A 21432-nucleotide genomic window follows, 5' to 3' on the forward strand; every position below is an offset into this window, starting at 1 on the left:
AAACTTTTTCCAGCAGAACTCCAGGAAGTGCACTTCCAGTGGTTATCTGGAGACATGGAGGACACCCTACCAATAACACTATCTATATATATAAAAGGCTAAGTGTCCATCCTTCCCGCCAGCCAGTACCTATGATGCACAATGACCACCAGGGGGCAGACACTGTGACCAGTAGCTATGATGCACACTGACCACCAGGGGGCAGACACTCAATGCAGGAGCTGCCATGATGCACACTGGCCATTTAAAAATAAATGGCACCGGAGACCTGGCACCGACAAACCAACTCTTGGCTTCCCCCAAATGGGACACAGGCCCCACCACCACCCCAGAGCGACACCCCACCAAATCATAGCCAATGCTGCCAAGACCACATGGCACAAAATGCGGCCCACAGCCCAGCCCAGCCCAGAAACGGTTGCTGTGGGCACCAGGTAATGACGTCACATAGCAATGCCCAGCTTCCTCTCTCTAGCTACTAGCCTCCTTGGAGTTCTTTCTGCCCAGGAACCCAACTTGCTTTATAGCCAGGTGCAAACATTTTACAATTTAACCAAATGTTTGTGAAGTGATTTCCCATGCCTCATCTCATTTGATCTTCACAGAAGTCCTGGAGCAGGTAGAAAGAGACTGGGTAGAATCCTATTTTCTTTTCATTAGCCAGAAAATGAAGATTTAGAAAGTTTAGACACTTTCTTCTAATTAATTTTCTTTCAATGTTCACGAATCTGTGCACTGGGCCACTAGTTTTTAATAGAAGTCCAAAATCATACAATTGTGTCAAAGGAGTTGACTTTAGAAAATGTTAATCTTCCTGTGGGATGATTCATGGTTCACCTAAATTTTATTCAAAACCAACCACAAAAGTCATGGGTCAGCTGTAACAACATTTGCAGTGCTCAACAACAGAGCTGTGAGTTTGCTGATAATGTATCACTGTTCAAGGCAATGGAGAGAAAGCAAAAATGCTGTGATTTTAAAAACTATAATGTCTTAGAGACCAGCGGTAATTTTACCAAACATTTTGACATCATGAAATGGTTGCAAAAAAAAAAAAAAAATGAAGGTTAAAGATATAAAGGAAAGCTAACACAAAAGGTGTGCAGCCACCATCTAGTATCAGCGTTAAAGACTTGGGAGTAACAGGCACACCAACTGGCCTCCAATCCACACACAAATGCACTGGCTTCACAGGGCAGTGTATAAGGCTTGACTGCTCTACTAGCAAAGTAGTTCAACTTTTTGTGAAGTAGGCCTTTTATCTGCTCATTACTGGAGGTTTGGTATAAAGGGCAAGAAGGAAAGCAGAAGAGGGTTTCTCTGTTGTCCAGATCTCAGATGTTTTCTGCATTATTTCTGATGTAATCCTTTGTTGTGCCTCAGTTTCTCCTTGTCAACTTGTCCTAAAATTCTCTCCCTTAACTGAAAGCAAGAAACTCAGATCTCCAGGCAGAAAGGAAAATGGGCTAGAAGAGATAGGGATGGGGATCAGAAGAATGACACAGAGAAAAAAATAGGATTAGCATGATTGACTTGCATTCTCCTAGGGCTGAGACATGGGCACCAGAACACAATAGAAAGGAAGATAGCAATCACTGCTGTCTGCTACATGATCCTTTAGGACCCAGTTTATACTTTAACTTCCCCCAGACACAAACATGCAAACCCACAGACTCCTTCCATAAACACTCTTCTGATAACTTCTACACGTGCATTCACTCATTCAAATATTATTTAGAGTACATATTTTGACTTCCTTTCATGTTCCAACCATTTTTTTCCTTTTCCTTTATTAAGTACATGATAAATATTTGTAGAAGATAAACTATAAAATACCAATGGGGGCCCAGCCAGCGTGGCTCAGTGGTTGAGTGTTGACCTATGAACCGGAAGGTCACCTTTTGATTCCTGGTCAGGGCACATGCCCGGATTGTGGGCTCAATTCCTAGTGTGGGTGTGAAGGAGGAAGCCAATCACTGATTCTCTCTCATCATTGATGTTTCAATCTCTCTCTCCCTCTTCCTTCCTCTGTGAAATCAGTAAAAATATTTTTTAAAATATACCAATGGGTAAAAAGAAAAATGAACTTTACCTTTAATCCCACAATCTCAACACCAGTTATTGATTTCATTTTTGTCATATTATGGGTTCTTTGAAAAAATATATGTGCTCATTTTGATTTGTGTTATTAATTCTGAGATCCTATTGGTTATATAGTTTTGTAACCCAACTTTTTTTTCTTACTTAATATGTTATGAACATATTTATGTGTCAGTTAAGATAATTCCACTACATAATTTCTAACAGCTGCATAATATTTCATTGAATGAATATGCAAAATGTCCTTATTCATTTTCTCATTATCAAATAAAAAAGATTTTTACGCTTTTATTTTTTAAAACAATGCTGCAGTGAATGCTTTTCTGTTTTTACAAACACCCTCAATTATTTTCTTAAGCTAAATTTTTAAAAATACAATTATGGAGTAAGTTATATAAAGCTATAATCATGAAGCCACTTTTTATTCTACTGGGAATGTCAGTTTCATTTATTCTCAGCCTCACCAATTTGATGGGTCCATAGGTATCTGATTATTGTTTTTGTTTTCCCATTTTTTTATGCATGAAAAATTTGTTTATGTGTTTTTTTGGTCATTTGAATTCATTTTATATTATATTGTCTCAGTGCCATTTGTCATTTTTCTATGGGCATATGCCTTTTTGATACATATCTATATATATAATAGCCTAAGTGACCATTACAACTGGACAACCAGATAACCAGCTGGTAGCTATTATGTGCACTGACCACCAGGGGGCAGACACTCAATGCAGGAGCTGGCCCCTGGTGGTCAGTGCACTCCCACAGCCAACCTCCCGCAGCCAGCCAGCCAGCCAGCCAGCCAACCTCCAGTGGTTCTTCCTTTACCCCCCCTTCCCCCCCCCCCACACACCAGCCCCGCCAGCCTGCGAGATGGCCCTGATTATCCCCGATCTACAACCAGGCCGAGGGACCTCACCCATGCACAAATTCGTACACCAGGCTTCTAGTAATTATATAGTGGATATTAATGAACCCCTGAAAAGTTAACATGGGTTCTAATATTTTTCTAATTTATTATTTTATTATTTTACATAGTTTATGAAAGTTTTTCTTGCCATTTTGTAGTATTTTCTTTTGTGTTACATATTTTGCCTTCATGTTTTTCCTCCAAATAGAATATTATGCTGAAATATTTCATATTGACCAAAATATAAAGTTTAAATTGTGAAAGCATTAATAATAAATTTCAAATATGTGAAACCTACTACTGAATGATAAAAGTATAGTTTTCTCTTAATATTTAGCATTCCATTGTATGGATTCCTATGAGCTGTTTTTACTCACAGCACTTCTGACACCAAATCCATGGATTTTCTACACCAAGGAATTCTCTAATTCTCTGCAGACAGCAACTGGGTGTGCCACAAATCCATTCAATTCTGACATTAACTACCTGGAGTTAGCACAGATCCCACAGATTTAGGAACTCAGTCTCACAAGATTGCCCTAATTCAGATGCCAATCAAAAGTCTAGGCCTCCTATACTCTGACTGGCTGGCTATAAACTGAGGGTTCCTATAATCCCTTCTTCCGTTTCAATAATTTTGCTAGAATGGCTCAAACAATTGAGAAAGGCACTTTGCTTATTATTAGCAGTTTGTTTTACTAGTAAAGAGTACAACTCAGGAACAGCCAAACGGAAGAGATGCATAGAGCAAGGTATTACAAGTAGGGAGCATAGAGTTTCCATGCCTTTTCTATGGTGTGCCACCCTCCCAGGCACCCTAATGTGTTCACCAACCAAATCTCTCCAAACCCCATTGTTGGTGTGTTTTTATGGAGGTTCCATTACATAGGCATGATTGATTAAATCTTTGGCCATTGGTGGATAACTCAATCTCCAGCCCCTCTGCCTCCACCAGTTCCTGGAGTATAGGGTTTGAGGGGGTTGGGAGGGGACCGAAATTTGTAACCCTCTAATGATGTGTTTGGTTCCCCTGGCAACCAATCCTATCCTGATGCTACCTAGGAACCTACCAAGGATCATATCATTAGTAGGAGCTTGTTATGAATAACAAAAGATGCTTCTCTCATTTCTATCACTCAGGAAATTCTAAGGATTTTAGGAGTTCTTGGTAGTAGGAGCCAGAGAATGAAGACCAAAGATATATTTTTATTATATCACAATTGCCATATTTTATTTGACCAGTCCTTTATAAATAGAAACTTCAGTTAACTGGTGTATAATATTTGGACATTTAATAATATCATATTATTTCCTTAGAATAAATTTCTAAATGTAGAATAATTGAATGTAAAATATTTTTTAGAACTTTTGAAGCATCTAACTAATCTGTCTTAAAGCAAGGGAACCAGTTTACATTTCCAACAGTGTATAAGAGGACTAGTTTTTTCATATCTACCAACACAGGATATTGTTACTCTTATTTATCTTGCATGTGTATAGATAAAAATAATTTTATTAAATTTTAATTTGTAAATGTAAAAGGTTTTATAAGGTGAGTAGAGGAATTGAATTTTTGGAAGCTTTGGAAGTTAGGTTGAGTTTAGACTTGATTTAGAAAAAGATAGGGAAATCTGTATCTGTTCCTAGCTTAGAAGTGATATAATAAAGTGTTGTTTTAGGAAAATCACTTTAATTAATGATTAATCTGTTATAATGATTCAGGTATGATTAAATAAAGTTCAGCAAAGAAGAGTTATAACTGAGTTGAGGATGTGATGAGAGATAAAAGACATAAAGAGCAGAACATTTCAGGATTTCCTATTTGGGAGTTGGGAATGATAGTAATATCATTACAATGACAGGGAAGTAGAAAGGAGAAGGCAATTAGACTCCTGAATTTAAGATGATGAAGGAATAGGGTGAATCAGAGGGAATATTCACTTGGAGGGCCCATTGCAAGTTAAATAGGGATGAGGCAAGCAGGACAGAAGAAAGGGTGCAGAATTATCTCCACGATGTGCCTGATAGAACATCAATAAATATTATGCTTATACTTTTGGAATTGCAAACCAAGGTATAAGAAAAATGGGCTAATGGGCTGAATTTTTCAAAAAATGAATTGTAATTTGCTAGTTGGCTGAGTGGTTGGAGAGTAGAAAGAACAGTTGAGCAACCTTTGTTGAGGCCTAGAATCAGAGAAAGAATCTTAGAGATTTTCTAGTTTAATAGTTTCCAAATTAAATGCTTATAGGAAATTTAAGATTTTGAAGAAGGTCATACGAAGACAGTGTGTGTGTGTGTGTGTGTGTGTGTGCACTTGTATGTATGTGCATGTGTGAGAGGAGGGGAAAATATGAGTGTAGAACTGCTCCAGGTTTTTTATTTACTATACTAGAGGCCTGGTGCATGAAAATTCGTGCACTCAGGGGGTCCCTCTGCCTGGCCTGCACCCTCTCTCAGTCCAGGACCCCTTGGGGGATGTCCCCCTGACGGCTTAGGCCCTTTCCCTGGGGGATTGGGCCTAAGCTGGCAGTCAGACATCCTTCTGGCAGCCTTGGAGCCTTTGAGGGATGTCCAACTAACAGCTTAAGCCACAGTCGGACAGCCTTAGCACTGCCAGGAGGCAGGAGAGGTTTCCGCCACAGCTACTGCATTTGCAGCCATCAGCCTGGCTTGTGGCTGAGCAGAGCTCCCCCTGTGGGAGCACACTGACCACCAGGGGACAGCTCCTGCATTGAGCACCTGCCCCCTGGTGGCCAGTGCGTGTCTATAGAGACCAGTCATTCCCTGTAGTTCTGCTGTTAGGGTCAATTTGCATATTACCCTTTTATTATATAGGATGACCAGAGAAACTCTACTTTTAACCATTTAGTATACTAGGCTTTTTGTAAGATTTTATTTTAAAAGGGTTATAGTGGCCTTAAAAGATTTGAAAACTAGTAAATTACAAATGGGTAAAATTGAGTCTTGAAGAGACTAAATGACTTTAAAATTCATCAATTTGTTCATTTATCCAGTGACTTTTTAGTGAGTGCCTGCTTTGGGCCACAGACTGAGAAAGGGATTGGAAGTATAGAGCAAATAAGAGCAAACAGTCAAAGGGAAGATCAAAACCGCCATGCAGATGGATGTATAAATGCAAAATAAGATGTCAGCCGCAGGACTAGCTTAGATATCCTTCCAATATTGTGTCCCACTGCCTTTCACCATGGGAATGGACTTGCCCAGACCCTGAAATGACATCTAAAACTGAGTAAGAAATAAAAATAACCCCAAAGAAAGCATTACAAAGTTTAAGAATTTAATCAGGGCCTTACATATTTAACTCAAAGAAAATGACTATTTCCATATCATTAAAAATAATTATTTCCTACTTCTGTGGTAGTGATCTTAATTTTGAAATTGTACCTTTCCTGTTTTCAGCAGACATTGACTTTTTGGTTCTACTATCATCAACTTCAAATTTGTATTGAATACAATGAATCTCTCTCCACACCTCTCCTCTCCCTGTGGTCTTTTTGGTGTCATAGCATCTCTTGCCTCAGGAACTATTGACATACTGATAGCAGCAATGTCTACTGAGGTCCTTTTAACTTTGTTCTGGATCAATGTGTGCATGCAATTTGTTTTATTTTTATGGCTTTACACTTTCTATTGAAGGAAATTTGGCACAAATGGACAATAAAATAACACAAAAGAAAAATGATAGAAACTACCATATCACCATTTAACCCATCTCCAAAGCTATCATTTAGAAGTAACATTTTTAATATATTGGTATATACTAAGACTTATATTTACATAAATAAACATTCTTCTATGAGATACAATATACTCTATCTTCTATTTTATAATTTGTTTACTAAAATATTTTATAATTATTTAATGCCATAATCTAATTTTCTGCTATATTTTTAATGACTGCACTATAATAATAGCTCATATTTATTTAGAATTAGAATTACCTTTGTGTCAGTCACCACTGAAAAGTAAATGTATATGCATTATCTAATTTAAATTCACAGTAATTGTATGAAGTAGGCACTATTACCATTGCCATCTTAGAAAAGAGAAGAGGTTGGATAATTGGCCCAAGATTTCATAGCATGGGAGTGGCAGAGCCAGGAGTTAAACTCAGGTACTAAAACTTTGAAACCAAACATTTTTCATGCTGACTCTATAATGCATAATATACCATTGTTTTTATAATTACACTATACCAATTTCCTAATGGTGGATATTTAAATTTGCAAATTTTAATTTATTTTAAAGAAAATTACAACAAATATTCTTATCGATAAATCTTTGCCTCCCATGCACGATAATTTATTTAAGATAAACTCTGTTTAAATTGGTTAGGATCCAAGGGTTATTTGCACAATTTTTGACATCTAATGTTTATGGATGTTAACATAAATCTTCAGGCAGCCCAGCCTAACAGACAGACTGAAAGGTGGAAGCAATAGAACACTAAATTCAAATCCTTTCTTGATTTCTCAAAAATCACATCACCACTATGTATCTTGTGGGAAGCAAGCTAATAATCCTGTTTTGCCCTTAGAGCTATGAAATAATTTAGAAGACTAAAAGGTCATTCGTATGAATTCAAATTTGACAAAATCTTTAAGACGCAGGTGTCCTGCATATATAATGGGCTCTCTCAGTAAGGCTGTGAGGACTGATTAGTCCAGATCTGAAAAATGTCCCTTGTTTCCTATTTTTTGTGATATTTGGCCTAAGGAGATGTTCCTCTGAATCCTTTGATAATTACAGGGATGATCTGAAGCTGAGTAAATGACATATTGCAGGATTAAGGTCAAATGGTCTTCACTGACCTATTGTACCTTTTGCAAATACATCAGGACATTAAATTTACCATTGCATCAGTAGGATTTCCAACTGTGCCTGTTTTCAATATTGGTATGTCTTAAAATGCCTTTTTAAATGGAAATAATTGATGACAGAGAGTAAACTGCAGTAGCACTTTTGAAATATTTCAACTTTTTATACTTTAACATTTTTCAAACCAAACATTAAAAGATCTAGCAAATGTATATATATATAAAATTTCCTTGAGGTGTCTAGTATCCCACCACTGCCATTGTTCTCAACTTCCTACCTTCCTATGTTTACACATCCTAATTATGGATTGGGTTCAACATTCTCAAGTGTAGTTTTTCCCATTGATCACATTGTGTTATTGGACAAGAAGTACAACTAATGGTCTACAGCAAGCATTTCAAACTCGTGGCTGGTGGGCTGCATGCATCATGTATGCGAGTTTGACATGCTTGGTCTACAGGACTGTGGTGTCAGATAGGTCTGGGTTGGAGTCCCAGCTCCCTCACTCACTGGGATGATAAGCATTTATCTAAATCTTTACTATTTCCTCATCTCTGGTTTGGACATAATACTCAAATAATACATCTACACTAATAAAAGAGAAATATGCAAATTGACCATAACTTCACAATGCCCACCAGCCAATCAGGAGTGAGTATGCAAATTAATCCAGCAAAGCTGGTGGGTTAATTTGCATACACAGGTGCTGAGTGGCTGGGGGTGGGGTGGGACGCAGGCATTCTGCTTTGCCCCAGCTGCTCCGGGCCTCTGGGCAGCATAAGAAGGCGGAAAGGCGGCTCCAGGCCTGAGCAAAGGTGGTGCCGGCAGCCAAGGGAAGGAAGGCCCATTCTTGCACGAAACTTCATGCATCAGGCCTCCAGTATATCATAAACTTGTGGATGAGGATTAAATAGGAGAATGCATGTAAATAACTTAGTAAGTTGCCAGACTCACAAGAAATGGCTAGAAAGCTAAAGCAGAAAGAGTACATGTTAGCTGCAGGGTCACAAAACTGTTTCTTGACAGAGTCAGGACTGGAATTCAGTCTTACTGATGATGCCAAATCCTATGCTCAAATCACAAATACCCAACCTGGTCAACCTTCCAAAGGCCTCACCTTGCAGGCTCTCATTGCTTGCTTACTGAGATTTATGAATCAATTACTGTACATGCTCAAACTTTTCCTTCATCCCATTTTCCTCAAGAAGAAAAGCCCCATTTCCTTTTTAGCTTTTCTGTCCCCTTTATTCGTCGTTGTTGGCTAAATTTAATTCTATCTGCCAATTATTTTCTGAAGCCCTCATTAGCTGGGTACATTGCCCTTTATAAGATACTAGTAGCCCTGCGCACGAATCCATGCGCCACTAGCTCACTGCCGCCCTCCTGTAGCTCTCCGCTGCCCTGCCCTCTTATAGCTCCCTCATCCTCTCCCCTCATAGCTTGCTGCTCTGCTCCCTCCTATAGCTCTCCGCTGCCTGCTTGTAGTTTGCTGCCCCACCCTCCTGCAGGCCATGATCTGGTCGTTACACGGTCGGTCGTTACGCCGCGTGGTGTAACGGATAATTAGCATATTCCACTCTTATTATATAGGATATTTGTTAGCAGCCCATCTTTAAAGCTATCATGAGAGAGAGCACCCAGGATCTCTCCCTCCAATATAGTGTATGAGTTAGAAACAGGTTCTGAATTCAGCTACATGGGTTTAAAGCTCTCTTTTTTTCACAAATCCCAAGTCTGTCACTTTTTACCTTTGAGACTTTGAATATGTTTTCTGCTTCAGTTTCTTTATCTATAAAATGGAGATTAAATTGTACCTACTCCACTGAGTTGTTGTGAAGATTAAATTAATGAATATATGTAAAGCCCTTCCTTAAAACTGTGCATAGAACCTATTATGCCCTATATAAACATTATCCATAATTTTAATAAGTATCTCTAATTATAATAATCACTATTATTTAAGATTTCCAAATGTAGCTCAGAGCTATTATTTCTTCCAAATTCATCTCCTTGCTCCCTGCTACCATCCAGTAAATATTTGTCCTTATCTTACTTGAATGATGTATTGAACAAATATGTAAGAAGTGCCTATAACTATACTTAGCACAAGGGAAACTCTCATAAATTCTAGCCCTTTTTATTGACTCTCCACCCCTCAGCAGTTTGCTCTTGACTTTCTTCTTGAAAGTTTCTTCCTTCAGATTTTGAGGACTTAATCTTTCCTGATCCCAGTTCTTTTCCTAGTACTTGATCTTGTCCTACACTTTTCCCTTATGTACCTACTTGTTCATTTCCCCATACAGTATAAACTCCTGGAGGGAATGGGAATACTTTGTTTATCTTTTTCTCCTAGTACCTTACACATGGTAAGAATTTAGTAAATCTTTGCTGACTTTAGTATTTGTCTTGAGTCTCTTAACTCCCTGCATAAGAATTCTTTATTTCCCTAACTCCAGTCAGGTTTAGGTATATACTCTAGATTTTCATATCACTCATAGTTGTTTTACTTCAAATATCTTAAATTCTAAACTCTCTCTTTCTGATACTAGCTTATTATTTTTTGTTTATTTCAATTTCTCTCTTTATTATATTTATACTAATAATTCCTGACACTTACTGAGTCCCTATAATACTCTGGTACAGTATTAGTTTCTTTGCATAGGTTGCTTCACTTAACATTCATAACAATCCCATAATTAGTATTATGCTTGTTTTACAGATAAGGGACTTAAGGCTTCAATAAGTCAAGTGATTGTCTCAAGGTCACAGAGCTAGTGGCTTGGGCAGAGTCAGGCTACGCGTTGATGTCCCTTTGATCTTTTCTCTATGCCATTTTGAAAGTTTAGCATGTCAAATGTCAACATGAATATTCTAGGCAATAATTATTATAGCAATTCTGAGGAATAGAAATTTTTAAATTATATATTTAACTTTTAAAAGAATGTTTAGCTCCTGTCCATTGATTTCCCCATTGCATCTATTAATGCTTCACAAAGCCGTCTCCAAGTACCTCCGAGAATGTGGCATTTGACTACCAGACCTCTTGTCAGAGCTAACTGCCATTGTGTTAGAAATTGGCTCTCCAGCTGGGCTGGGCTGCAGTTAGGAAACATGATTGTAGATGGTGAACTGCCACTGCTGGGATATGAACCAGACATGAATGTTAAGCAATAGTATCCACAATTTGCAACCCAGGAACTGCCAAATTGACAGCTAGACTAAACTACAGCAGCATAGGAAGATGTGGCTGGCTTCTCCGTGCAGTCAATACAAAGTCTTATACTGTACTTTGATGAATGCAATCGTACTGTCCCATAAACTGAGATGCTGTCGATTATGAATCTCAGTTAGATTCTTAGCGAGCATTTCATGTCTGATCGCCCTTGTAAGCCTCATAACGACCCTAACTCTGGTTGGTTTGAATTAGTCTTTAAAGGGAAAATGTAGTTCATTAAGCGTGTAGAAGCTCCAAAGGCAGCCACGCTTCTCTCCATGCACTAAATAGATTTCTTGCATTTTATCTAGGACCAGATGAAAGGGATCCATAATGCTGAGCTAGAAATAAGATTTGACTCACTGAGGGACTTGAACAGATATAGTGAATGTATGAAATGAATATTAGTTAGAGCAAAACTTAAAAGGACAATCTAAAGGTTTGGGGGGTTTTCTGTCTCTTTTTAAAGAGCATGTACCAAATATTGTTTTATCTCATTTTTGCTTTGAGGATTTATTTATTTCAGGCTCGAAATAGCAATTTGGTATTTTACCAGAGAGAAAATTTACTTACCTTCCTCACCATCCTTTCACTTATTGAGTTGTCATTTATTTCCTTCATGCAAGGGACATTTTCACATTCCTAATACATGGCAGGCCCTGGGATTGGAAATGAGTTCTTGGATACGAAAGTCAGAGGTCCCTGCCCTTAAGAAGCTCCTTCCTGGTCTGACAAGGGAGATAAGTGTGCAAGTATAGCAGCACAGTAGCAAAGGTGTGCGTAAAATGTTGGGGGAACCCACGTGAATAGCACCTAAGCCAGCCCAGAGGTGTGGAGAGCTTTACAAGGCAATAACACCTAACTTTTGAAAGAAGAGTAGGAATTGATCCAAAGAAGAGAAGTGCCAAGGTCCTATTATACTCTACATTGTATAATTACTGCACAAATGGAGAGCCCATTATATATCAATTTCAACAATTACAGAACCTATCAGAATTTTAGAGTGCATATTTTTATAACCATGTGTTCAAGTAATTTTTCTCAGCAAAATATTTCTTTGGCCAGAACATGTTTCCTGATAAAATGCCATTGTATTTTCATGTATAAAGATGTGCATTGTTTAGTCACATGGGTACTTTGTTAAACAAACCCTAGGAGTAGAATCATTGACTCTGAATCATGTTTGAAAGTCAAGAAGTTAGAATCTAAAGAGAGATGAAATCAGGGACTCTAACTAATAAGTGCCTTTAACAAATGCTCTTGGGCATATAGGAATGTGCATAGAGGTTACCAATATATATTTCTGAGAAAGTGATTTCTCCCCATGACTTCTTAATCCTGTCTGTAACTGCCAGAATTCTGGTTCCTGGAAAAATTCTGGGCTGTTTGAAATTGGTGTAACTGATTATAATAAAACTAGAAGCCCGTTGCACGAAGTTTCGTGCAAAAGACCTTCCTTCACCTGGCTGCTGGCACCAGTTTTCCACCAGCACCAGTTTTCCTCTGGCCAGCCGCCGATCGAAGTGCCTCCCACCAGCGCGATCAGTCACCCCAAGTTCCTCCAGCACCGTTTTCTCTGTCCGCCAGCACGATCGGCCACCCTGAGTTTCTCCAGCGCCGCCGGTGGAGGAACTCTGGGTGGCCGATGGTGCTGGCGGGAGGCACTCTGATGGGCGGGTGGCCAGAGGAAAACTGGTGCTGGCGGAAAACTGGTGCCGGCAGCCACGCAATCAGCCACCCCGAGTTCCGCCACTGGTGCCTTCCGCTGGCCCCATGGGTCCTCCCGCAGCACCGGCCGTTAGGCCCACTCCCCGCCAGCCCAATCGTCCACCCCGAGTCCTGCCCCCAGCCTCCCAATGGCCCAATCATGGGTGTAGCGGGGTGATGGTAATTTGCATATTACCATTTTATTAGGTAGGATAATGTTTAGCTGCTTTAGTGTACATTTGCACAAATTCTAAAAGTGTACTTGCCTTAAAAATTGAGAAGTGTAAATTGGCCCATATAGTTTGCAAGGTAGATACATGTTTAATTTTATAAATAACTCAAAACTATCTCTCTAGTTGTACTTGTAATACATCATCTGAATAGTAAAATTATATGGAAAAGATACATTTGAGATAAATATTATAATTAGAGACAACTTTTGAATTGTTAAAACTTATTTTTATCTCATAGTTTTTAAAAACCCAAATAAGGTTTGAAGTCATATTGAGAATACATAAAATATATTTTTTGCTCAAATATTTTCCAAAATTGTGACTAGTAATTGTTTTTTTAAATGATTTCCAGAATTTGAGCTGTTCATGATAAATTGCTATATATTATTTTAAACTGCTGTTAAACTAACATATTTAGTGAAATATGTTAGTTTATCCATACAAATTACCTTGTTATTTATGTTCTCCAAGTTCCATAGGAAGTGAAAAAGAAACAGCAATTTCTTTTTAATTTGAAACATCTTAAGTGTGTATAAGCATGTAAGATACTGAGGGATTTAAGATTGCAAAGTTGGTGAAAGATTTTATCCCTCGTGCATTCAGGGTGACTGTTTTGAAATTAAGCATTTTCTTAATAAAATACACATATTTTTATAATCTTCAATAAAGAGATTATTACACCAAAATTCAGGAGATCTGGAATTTTTACTTTTGACCCTATCACTTATCCACTTAAAATCTTCATTGGTTTACTATTGAACTTACTAGTAAAATAAATTTCAACAAGATACAGGCATTCATTTTTATTTTTTCTTCTCCTTTATGTAATGAGCTTTAATTTGTCCTTTGTATTCTATTAAGATTTTCTCTTTATTACTCATTTTCATCCATTTGTTCATGAAGTATCATGGTTCAGTTTTCTCTGTTTTTATTCTGCTTGGGTTTATAGAGTATGTGGGTTTAATTTTCTTCAAATTTGGAAAATTGGTTATTTTCTTTCAAAGTTTTTTCTAGTTCTTCTCTCCTTATGAGATTCTAGTTATATTATATGTTTTTCCCCACTGGTCACTGAAATTCTGTGTATTTTGTTTTCATATTGCTTTGCTTTTTTCATTATACTTTTTTTTGGAGATAATTTTAGGTTCATCTGCAGTTTTATCAGATAGCATAGAGAGAGCTCATGTACATTTTCCAGTTTCTCCCAATGGTGACATCTTGCAAAATTATAATACAATATCACAACCAGGATATTGATATTGACACCGTCAAGATTTTCAGACCTTTTTTTATTACCACAGCATCCCTCATGTTGCCATTTAACAGCCATTATCACTTTCTTTTCATGTATATTCCCTCCCTAACCTCTAACAAATACTATGTTACCCATTTCTATAATATGTCATTTCAAGAATGTTACATAAATAGAATTACATAGTATGTAACTATTATGGATTAGCTTTTTTCACTCAGCATAATTCTCTGGAGACTCATCCAAGTTATGGCTTGTGGCAGTAGTTTATAGTGTTGCATGGTATGGATATGCCAGTTTATTTATACATTTTTATCTGGATTGATGTCAGTTTTAGTGGTATTAATAAGACTGATTTTTTCTAAAAGTTTTTTTAAGTTATTTTTTTACATTTAAGTTTTTTAATCTATTTTTGTTGTTGTTAAGTTTTTGTAAGATATGAAATTTAGGTCAAGATTTATTTGGTTGCCTATACATTTGTTAAAAAGGTTATCTTTCTTCATTAAATTGCTTTTGACAGTACTGGGATTTGCTATAGAGAAGTTATATTTAGCCCTTTTCTGGAAGGATAACAACACCTTATAGTTAAAGACCTTAGGCATTAATGACAATAGGAAATTAAAGTAAGTTTAGAGAAAAGGTTCCCAGATGTAGTGGTTGATGAGAAAAGCATATCAAAGATAATTAAAATTACTTTATAATCTTGCTTCTGGTAGAATCAATCCCTCATTTTTCAAGGGTAAGAGGAGACATTACCTACTCATTGTCTTGAGAGCTGGTGATAGGGGGTATGGATTAAAAATATCAAGTTTCTAATATAAATATAGCTGTATAAGTCAACATCTTCTTCTCACCCTGTGACAAAACATACAGATGCAATCAAGGAAACAAACAAAAACAAAAAGGTCCTGCAAAGATGGAGGAGAGGGTCAAATTGTGGGGGCAGATTGAATCTGTAGACTTAAATTTAAGAGTTTCATAGAGAGCTGATACTAGGCAGAAGCAACACAAGTAAGAAAAAGACAGGGAAAGGTAAGAATAAAAGGAAAGCAAATGTAAATATTAGTATAGAAATTCATGGAATAGAGAATAGAAAAATAAGAGAGAAAATTAATATAACCCAAAATTGGTTCTTTGAAAAGATAAATAAAACTGACAAACCTTTAGCTAGAGTAACAAAGGAAAAAAAGAGAGATGACTCAAATTATTTAAAACATGAATGAAAGAGGGAACATCACTACTGACCCTCAGGAAATAAAAAAGAGAATAAGGTAACACTAAACTGTATCACAACAAATTGGATGACTTAGATGAAATGAACAAGTTCTTAGAATGACAAGAACTACTGAAAGAGACTTCTAAAAAATAGAAAATCTGGTTAGACATATAATAAGTAAAGAGATAGCATTGGTAATTTTGAAAACTTCCCATTAAGAAAAGCTAAGACCCAGATTGTGTCAATGGTGAATTATTCCAGGCATTTAAAGAAGAATTAATGTAAGCTCTTCACAAATTATTTCAAAATGTAGAAGAGGAGAGGACAGTTCCCAACTCAGTCTATAGGGCCAGTATTATTACCTTGATACAAAAACCAGACAAGGATTTAATAAGAAAGGACACTGCAGACCAATATAAATATGAATATGAATATAAATCCTATATAATAAAAAGCTAATATGTAAATCGACCGAGCAGCAAAACGACCTATTGCTATGACGCACACTTAACTCAAGGGGGCAGATGCTCAATGCAGGAGCTGCCCCCTGGTGGTCAGTGCACTCCCACAGGGGGAGCGCTGCTCAGCCAGAAGCCAGGCTCAAGGCTGGCAGGCGCAGCGGCAGTGGCAGGAGCCTCTCCTGCCTCCATGGCAGTTGGACATCCCCTGAGGGCTCCCAGACTGTGAGAGGGCACAGGCTGAGCTGAGGGACAACCCCCCCACCCCTGAGTACATGAATTTCATGCACTGGGCCACTAGTGTAAATATAAATATCCTCAACAAAATACTAGGAAACCACATCCAACAATGTATAAAATGGAATATACACTATGATCAAATAGGATATATATCAGGAAAACAAGGTCAGTTCAACATCTGAAAATCAATTGATGTCATATACCATATCAATAGAATAAAGGACAAACACACATTATCATCTCAATAGATGCAGGGGGGGGGGGGCGGAAACACACTACAAAATCAAATACCCTTTTGTGGTAAAGATAACTCAATGAACTGGAAATAGAAGAGAACTTCTTTAACCGGATAGATGAAACCTATAAAAACGCACAGTGAACATTATATTTAACTAGAGGCTCGATGCACGAAGATTCGTGCAAGAACGGGCCTTCCTTCCCCTGGCTGCTGGCACCGCCTTCTCTCTGGCCTGAGCGGCCTTTCTGCCTTCCCACACTGCCCAGAGGCCCAGAGCGGACAGGGGGTTGTGGAACGCCTTCATCGTCACCATGGCGATGACACAAGCATCCCGCCCCACCTCTGGCCGCTCAGCGCCTGCCATCTTTGTTGGGTTAATTTGTATACCCACTCCTGATTGGCTGGTGGGTGTCACGAAAGTACAGTCAATTTGCATCTTATTCTTTTATTAGTGTAGTCTAGGGAAATGTTCTACCCAAGATCAGGGAAGACAAAAATCTGTTCACGCCACTTCTTTTAACACTGTACTGGAAGTTCTAACCAGAGCAAAAAGGATAAGAAAATAAAAATAAAAATCACCCCAATTAGAAAGGAGGAGTTAAAATAACTCTATTTGGTGATGAAATCATCTTGTATGTAGAAAATATTAAGGAATCCACTTACAAAAATATTAGAACTAATAAAAGTTGCAGGAAATAAGGTCAGCATATAAAAATCCAGTAGATTTCTATGTACTAGCAAAGAACCATCTGAAAGTAAAATTAAAAAAAACAGTTCTATTTATAATAGCATCAAAAAGAATAAAATGAGTAAGAACAAATTTAACAAAACAATGCAAAAATTATATACTGAAAACTGTAAACCATGGTTGAAATTAATTAAAGACTTAAAATAAATGGAAATACTCCTCCTAATTGGTCTGCATATTCGACTCAACCTCTCCCTAAGTAAAAGCAAGGAGCAAAACAATATCTACTGCATCTGAGGTGATGATAGATAGATAGATAGATAGATAGATAGATAGATAGATAGATAATAGCTAGCTAGCTAGCTAGCTAGATAGATAGATAGATAGATAGATGATAGATATTTGTATTACTTATATTTTCAGAGTCTGGAAGGATTTACAAGAAATGCATGAAAGCATTTATCTATGGTAGTGATTGGATTAAAAGGGGAGAATGTGGAGATAAGGTAGCTTTATGCATTGTTTTGCTCTTTGTATTGTGCATTATATTTTTTACACATGGGGGAGGGCAGGAGTAGAAATTCTGCAGTCCCACCCTAGCAGCCTCTAATGTAGACAAGGCTGGATTCCCAAAGTCAGATCAGAATCACTTTACCCATAAATTAGGTAAGCTCTGTGTGGAGATGTTCCTGATAGGATGTGTGGCCTCACATTAATTTGGATATTCAGAGACTAAAACTAATACTGAAGAGCAAGTGAGGGAGAGAAGGAGGCCAGCTGACTAATTCCAGAGAGATCTGAACTTCTTTCATTCATTTCCATGGCAGCTGTATCTAAGACATACCCCGGTCTCTCCAGTTGGCCTTGTTTCACACAGTGAGGCAGAGAAGGTCTAGAGGTGGTAAGAAGGTTTGTTTAAGGATGATTCTGCTGCTCAAAGTTGTAGAAAAGATGGAGAGAGAAGGAGGGGGAAGAGCAAAGGTGTATGGAAGATTTCTGCTGACTCTATTTAACTTTGGGCAGCAGGTATACTTTTGGAAAGAGTGAAATTAAGCTACTTCTTCTTTGGCCTTGATCCATGTTTCGATTTGTTCAGACTTTGGAGTTCAGGTCACACAGTGGGAAACGTTTTGATGAATTAGTTGCAGCTGAAGTGGGAATGAATTTTCAAGTGTCCTCACCATCTTTATGTGAGAAACCCAGTGGCCCCAGTTCCCTCTTTACCTTTCTCCACCCTTCCACTCTATATAACTTTCTCAAGTTAATTAATTGCAAACTATCACTGCTTAATTGCTTTTAGAGATGGACCCCTGCACAGGTGCGAATGGATGTGCCCACATCTGTCAGAGTGAGAATGGAGTGGCCAGGTGTGCCTGTCACCCAGGCTACCAGCTGTCTGAAGACAAAAAGGCCTGCAGAGGTAGGAAAATGAATCTGATAGCTTAATTATGTAATTGTTTGAAATTTTGTGGTAATGCAGTTTGAATAGTTAGAGCAGCTAGGAGAAAGGTGTTTTCATTTATGCTTAAAAGGGAACATTTATACTCTTATTTGATCATTCTGAAAAGTATTTTATGATACTATAAAAACTCAGAGACATTTTTAATTACAAAGAAAAGGTCTGGGGTAGCTTTAGAATTAATGTGTTTTGGTTTCTGTTTCTCATTCTGAAGTGAGTTCCAGAATTAATATCTCAAAACCTTCCATAACCACACCGGGAAGTTTTTCATGTTATTTTAGGCTACAGAAGGTATGGATAACCTTTGAAAACCAAGTATGTCCAAAAGAGTGTTCTTAGAGGTAGGGATAATTGAAACAAAAAAAGGAAGAAAGGGAAGGAAGGAAGGAAGGAAGGAAGGAAGGAAGGAAGGAAGGAAGGAAGGAAGGAAGGAAGGAAGGAAGGAAGGAAGACTATAAATCCAAGGTTACATATTTCTGTTTCCTAGAAATAACAAAACAGCCATACTTCAATTCAAAGATGAAGTGATAAGTTATTTGATGACCAGAACTGATAAATGACGTTATTCCTGTGGGACAGTGTTTTGTTTTAATAACTTCTGAGAAATCGCAGAATCCTTCATTTTATCATAACATTTTCATGACATGGGAAATGGTATATTTGGATTAATCATAAAAATATCAAAACATTTCCTGACTTATGGGACTGATAAATACTTTGAGAAAATGAAAAAGTATTAAAGAGTGGTGTTAGGTGTGTTTTTTTTTTCTTTAAGCCAAAACTAAGATAGAATTTTCTGTGGACTGTGTTAACACACTTTTCTGACAGAAAATGTTTCTACTTTGGTCCTCTGTTTACATAGCACCTGCTTCGCTCAGCACCTGGTACAAAATAGGATCTGTTAAATATTTATGGGAAACTGACAAATATATACATATATAGATATGTACATGCACCTATATCTATATGTGTGTGTGTATATATATATATAATCTCTTTCAAAGTTTTTATTTAAAACCATTCTTCTTAGAAAGTCTATCCCCCTAATTACTGCCTACTTAGGGTTTTAATGGGCATTTCTCTTAAGTGCCCTGGTACAGATGACAAGGAGGATCTTCTAATGGGGAAAAATGATGGTGAGATCTATTCATTTAAAGGGAAGGAGCAAGGACTACCTGGACCACGAAATGAAGTGACACTGAATAGACTTGGCTTTTGGTGTCAGGAGAGAAGGCACCATTGTTTAAATAGCACAGCCTAGGGACAGTCATAAGTACAACATATATTGTAGATTGCTACATATGAAGGTCTCAAACCTGCCTTATCTATGGCTATACCTACTGACTACCTTAAATGAGGGAAATATCATATTTGGTTATGAATATGATATATATGAGAGAAATGAGAGAAATATCAATGAGGGAAATATCATATTTGGTTATGAATATGATATATATTCCAAAGACAAGTTATAATGACTGCTACCTATATTATTAGGGGATAGATAATGTCTATATTTTTTACTTGTGTTCTTTTCTCTTTCTACCAATTAATAAATACTAGTAGGTTATAATAGAAGTAAGTGTTTGAGAGCATAAGCCTACACTACAATTAATGTCATTAGCAGTTAGTTTATTTGTAAATATGGAGCCGTTGGGATATTTCACTGTTACACTGGACATGGGGGTGGAAGGGGAAGGAATGCTTTAGTTCATTTTTATAGTTTACACATAAATCAGAATTCAACCTCCAAAGACAGCCACTGTGTGTGTCTCTCTCTGCAGACATAAATGAGTGTGCAGAAGGGCTTGCTCACTGCGGCCATCGCTGTGTGAACTCAGTGGGATCTTTCACTTGTGCCTGTCACCCTGGCTCTGAGCTGGGAGCTGATGGAAAACGGTGTTACAGTAAGTGGCAGCAATCACAGCCCTGGGAATGTGTGACATTTGACAAGTATTAAACAAGAGTAATGAAAGAACAACACTGAATATCTTGCCAATGCAAAGCTCCTGAGAATGTTTGCCACTGGGATGCAGTAGGGATGAGAGCTTAGAAGTTCAAACCTTTTATTTATTTTAAAGAAACAGGCCCAGAGTCAATAGAAAATATGTGGAATCTAAAAAAACAAAATAAATGGATGAACAAAATAGATCCAGAGACATAGAAATATGGAACAGACTGTTGAATGGCAAAGGGAAGGCGTGGGGTCAGTGGGAAGTGACCAATCAATGAACTTATATACATACTAGAGGCCCGGTGCATGGAAATTTATGCACTTGGGGCAGAGGTCCCTCAACCAGTCCTGCACCCTCTTGCAGTCCGGGACCCCTCAGAGGATGTCCACCTGCCGGCTTAGGCCCATTCCCTGGGGGATCGGGCCTAAGCTGGCAGTCAGACACCCCTCTTGCAGCCCGGGAGCCCTCGGGAGATATCCAACTGATGGCTCAGCTGCAGTCAGACATCTTAAAAAATTTTTTTTAATATATTTTATTGATTTTTTACAGAGAGCCAGAAACATCGATGAGAGAGAAACATCGATCAGCTGCCTCCTGCACACCCACTACTGGGGATGTGCCTGCAACCAAGTTACATGCCCTTGACCAGAATCGAACCTGGGACCTTAACCTGGGACCTTTCAGTCTGCAGGCCGATGCTCTATCCACTGAGCCAAACCGGTTTTGGCCAGACATCTTTAGCACTGCCAAGAAGGTGGGAGAGGCTCCCACCATTGCCACTGCACTTGCAGGCGTCAGCCCAGCTTGTGGCTGAGCAGAGCTCACCCTGTGGGAGTGCACTGACCACCAAGGGGCAGCTCCTGCGTTGAGTGTCTGCCCCTGGTGGTCAGTGCATGTCATAGCATCCAGTTGTTTTGCCATTA

General features: G+C 38.1%; 1 protein-coding gene across 1 annotated transcript in view; it reads left to right on the plus strand.

Annotated features, from left to right (window-relative positions):
- LOC103286797 (EGF-like and EMI domain-containing protein 1) overlaps positions 1-21432 on the plus strand; it is a 146802-nt gene that overhangs the window by 95224 nt on the left and 30146 nt on the right. Inside the window, exons 4-5 of the mRNA XM_054712956.1 lie at positions 18396-18515; positions 20339-20461. Of these exons, the coding sequence (XP_054568931.1) occupies positions 18396-18515; positions 20339-20461 (243 nt within the window). The remainder of the gene's footprint in view (positions 1-18395; positions 18516-20338; positions 20462-21432) is intronic.

This window comes from Eptesicus fuscus, chromosome 3, assembly GCF_027574615.1.
Source record: "Eptesicus fuscus isolate TK198812 chromosome 3, DD_ASM_mEF_20220401, whole genome shotgun sequence".
In the NCBI taxonomy this organism is placed as follows: domain Eukaryota; kingdom Metazoa; phylum Chordata; class Mammalia; order Chiroptera; family Vespertilionidae; genus Eptesicus; species Eptesicus fuscus.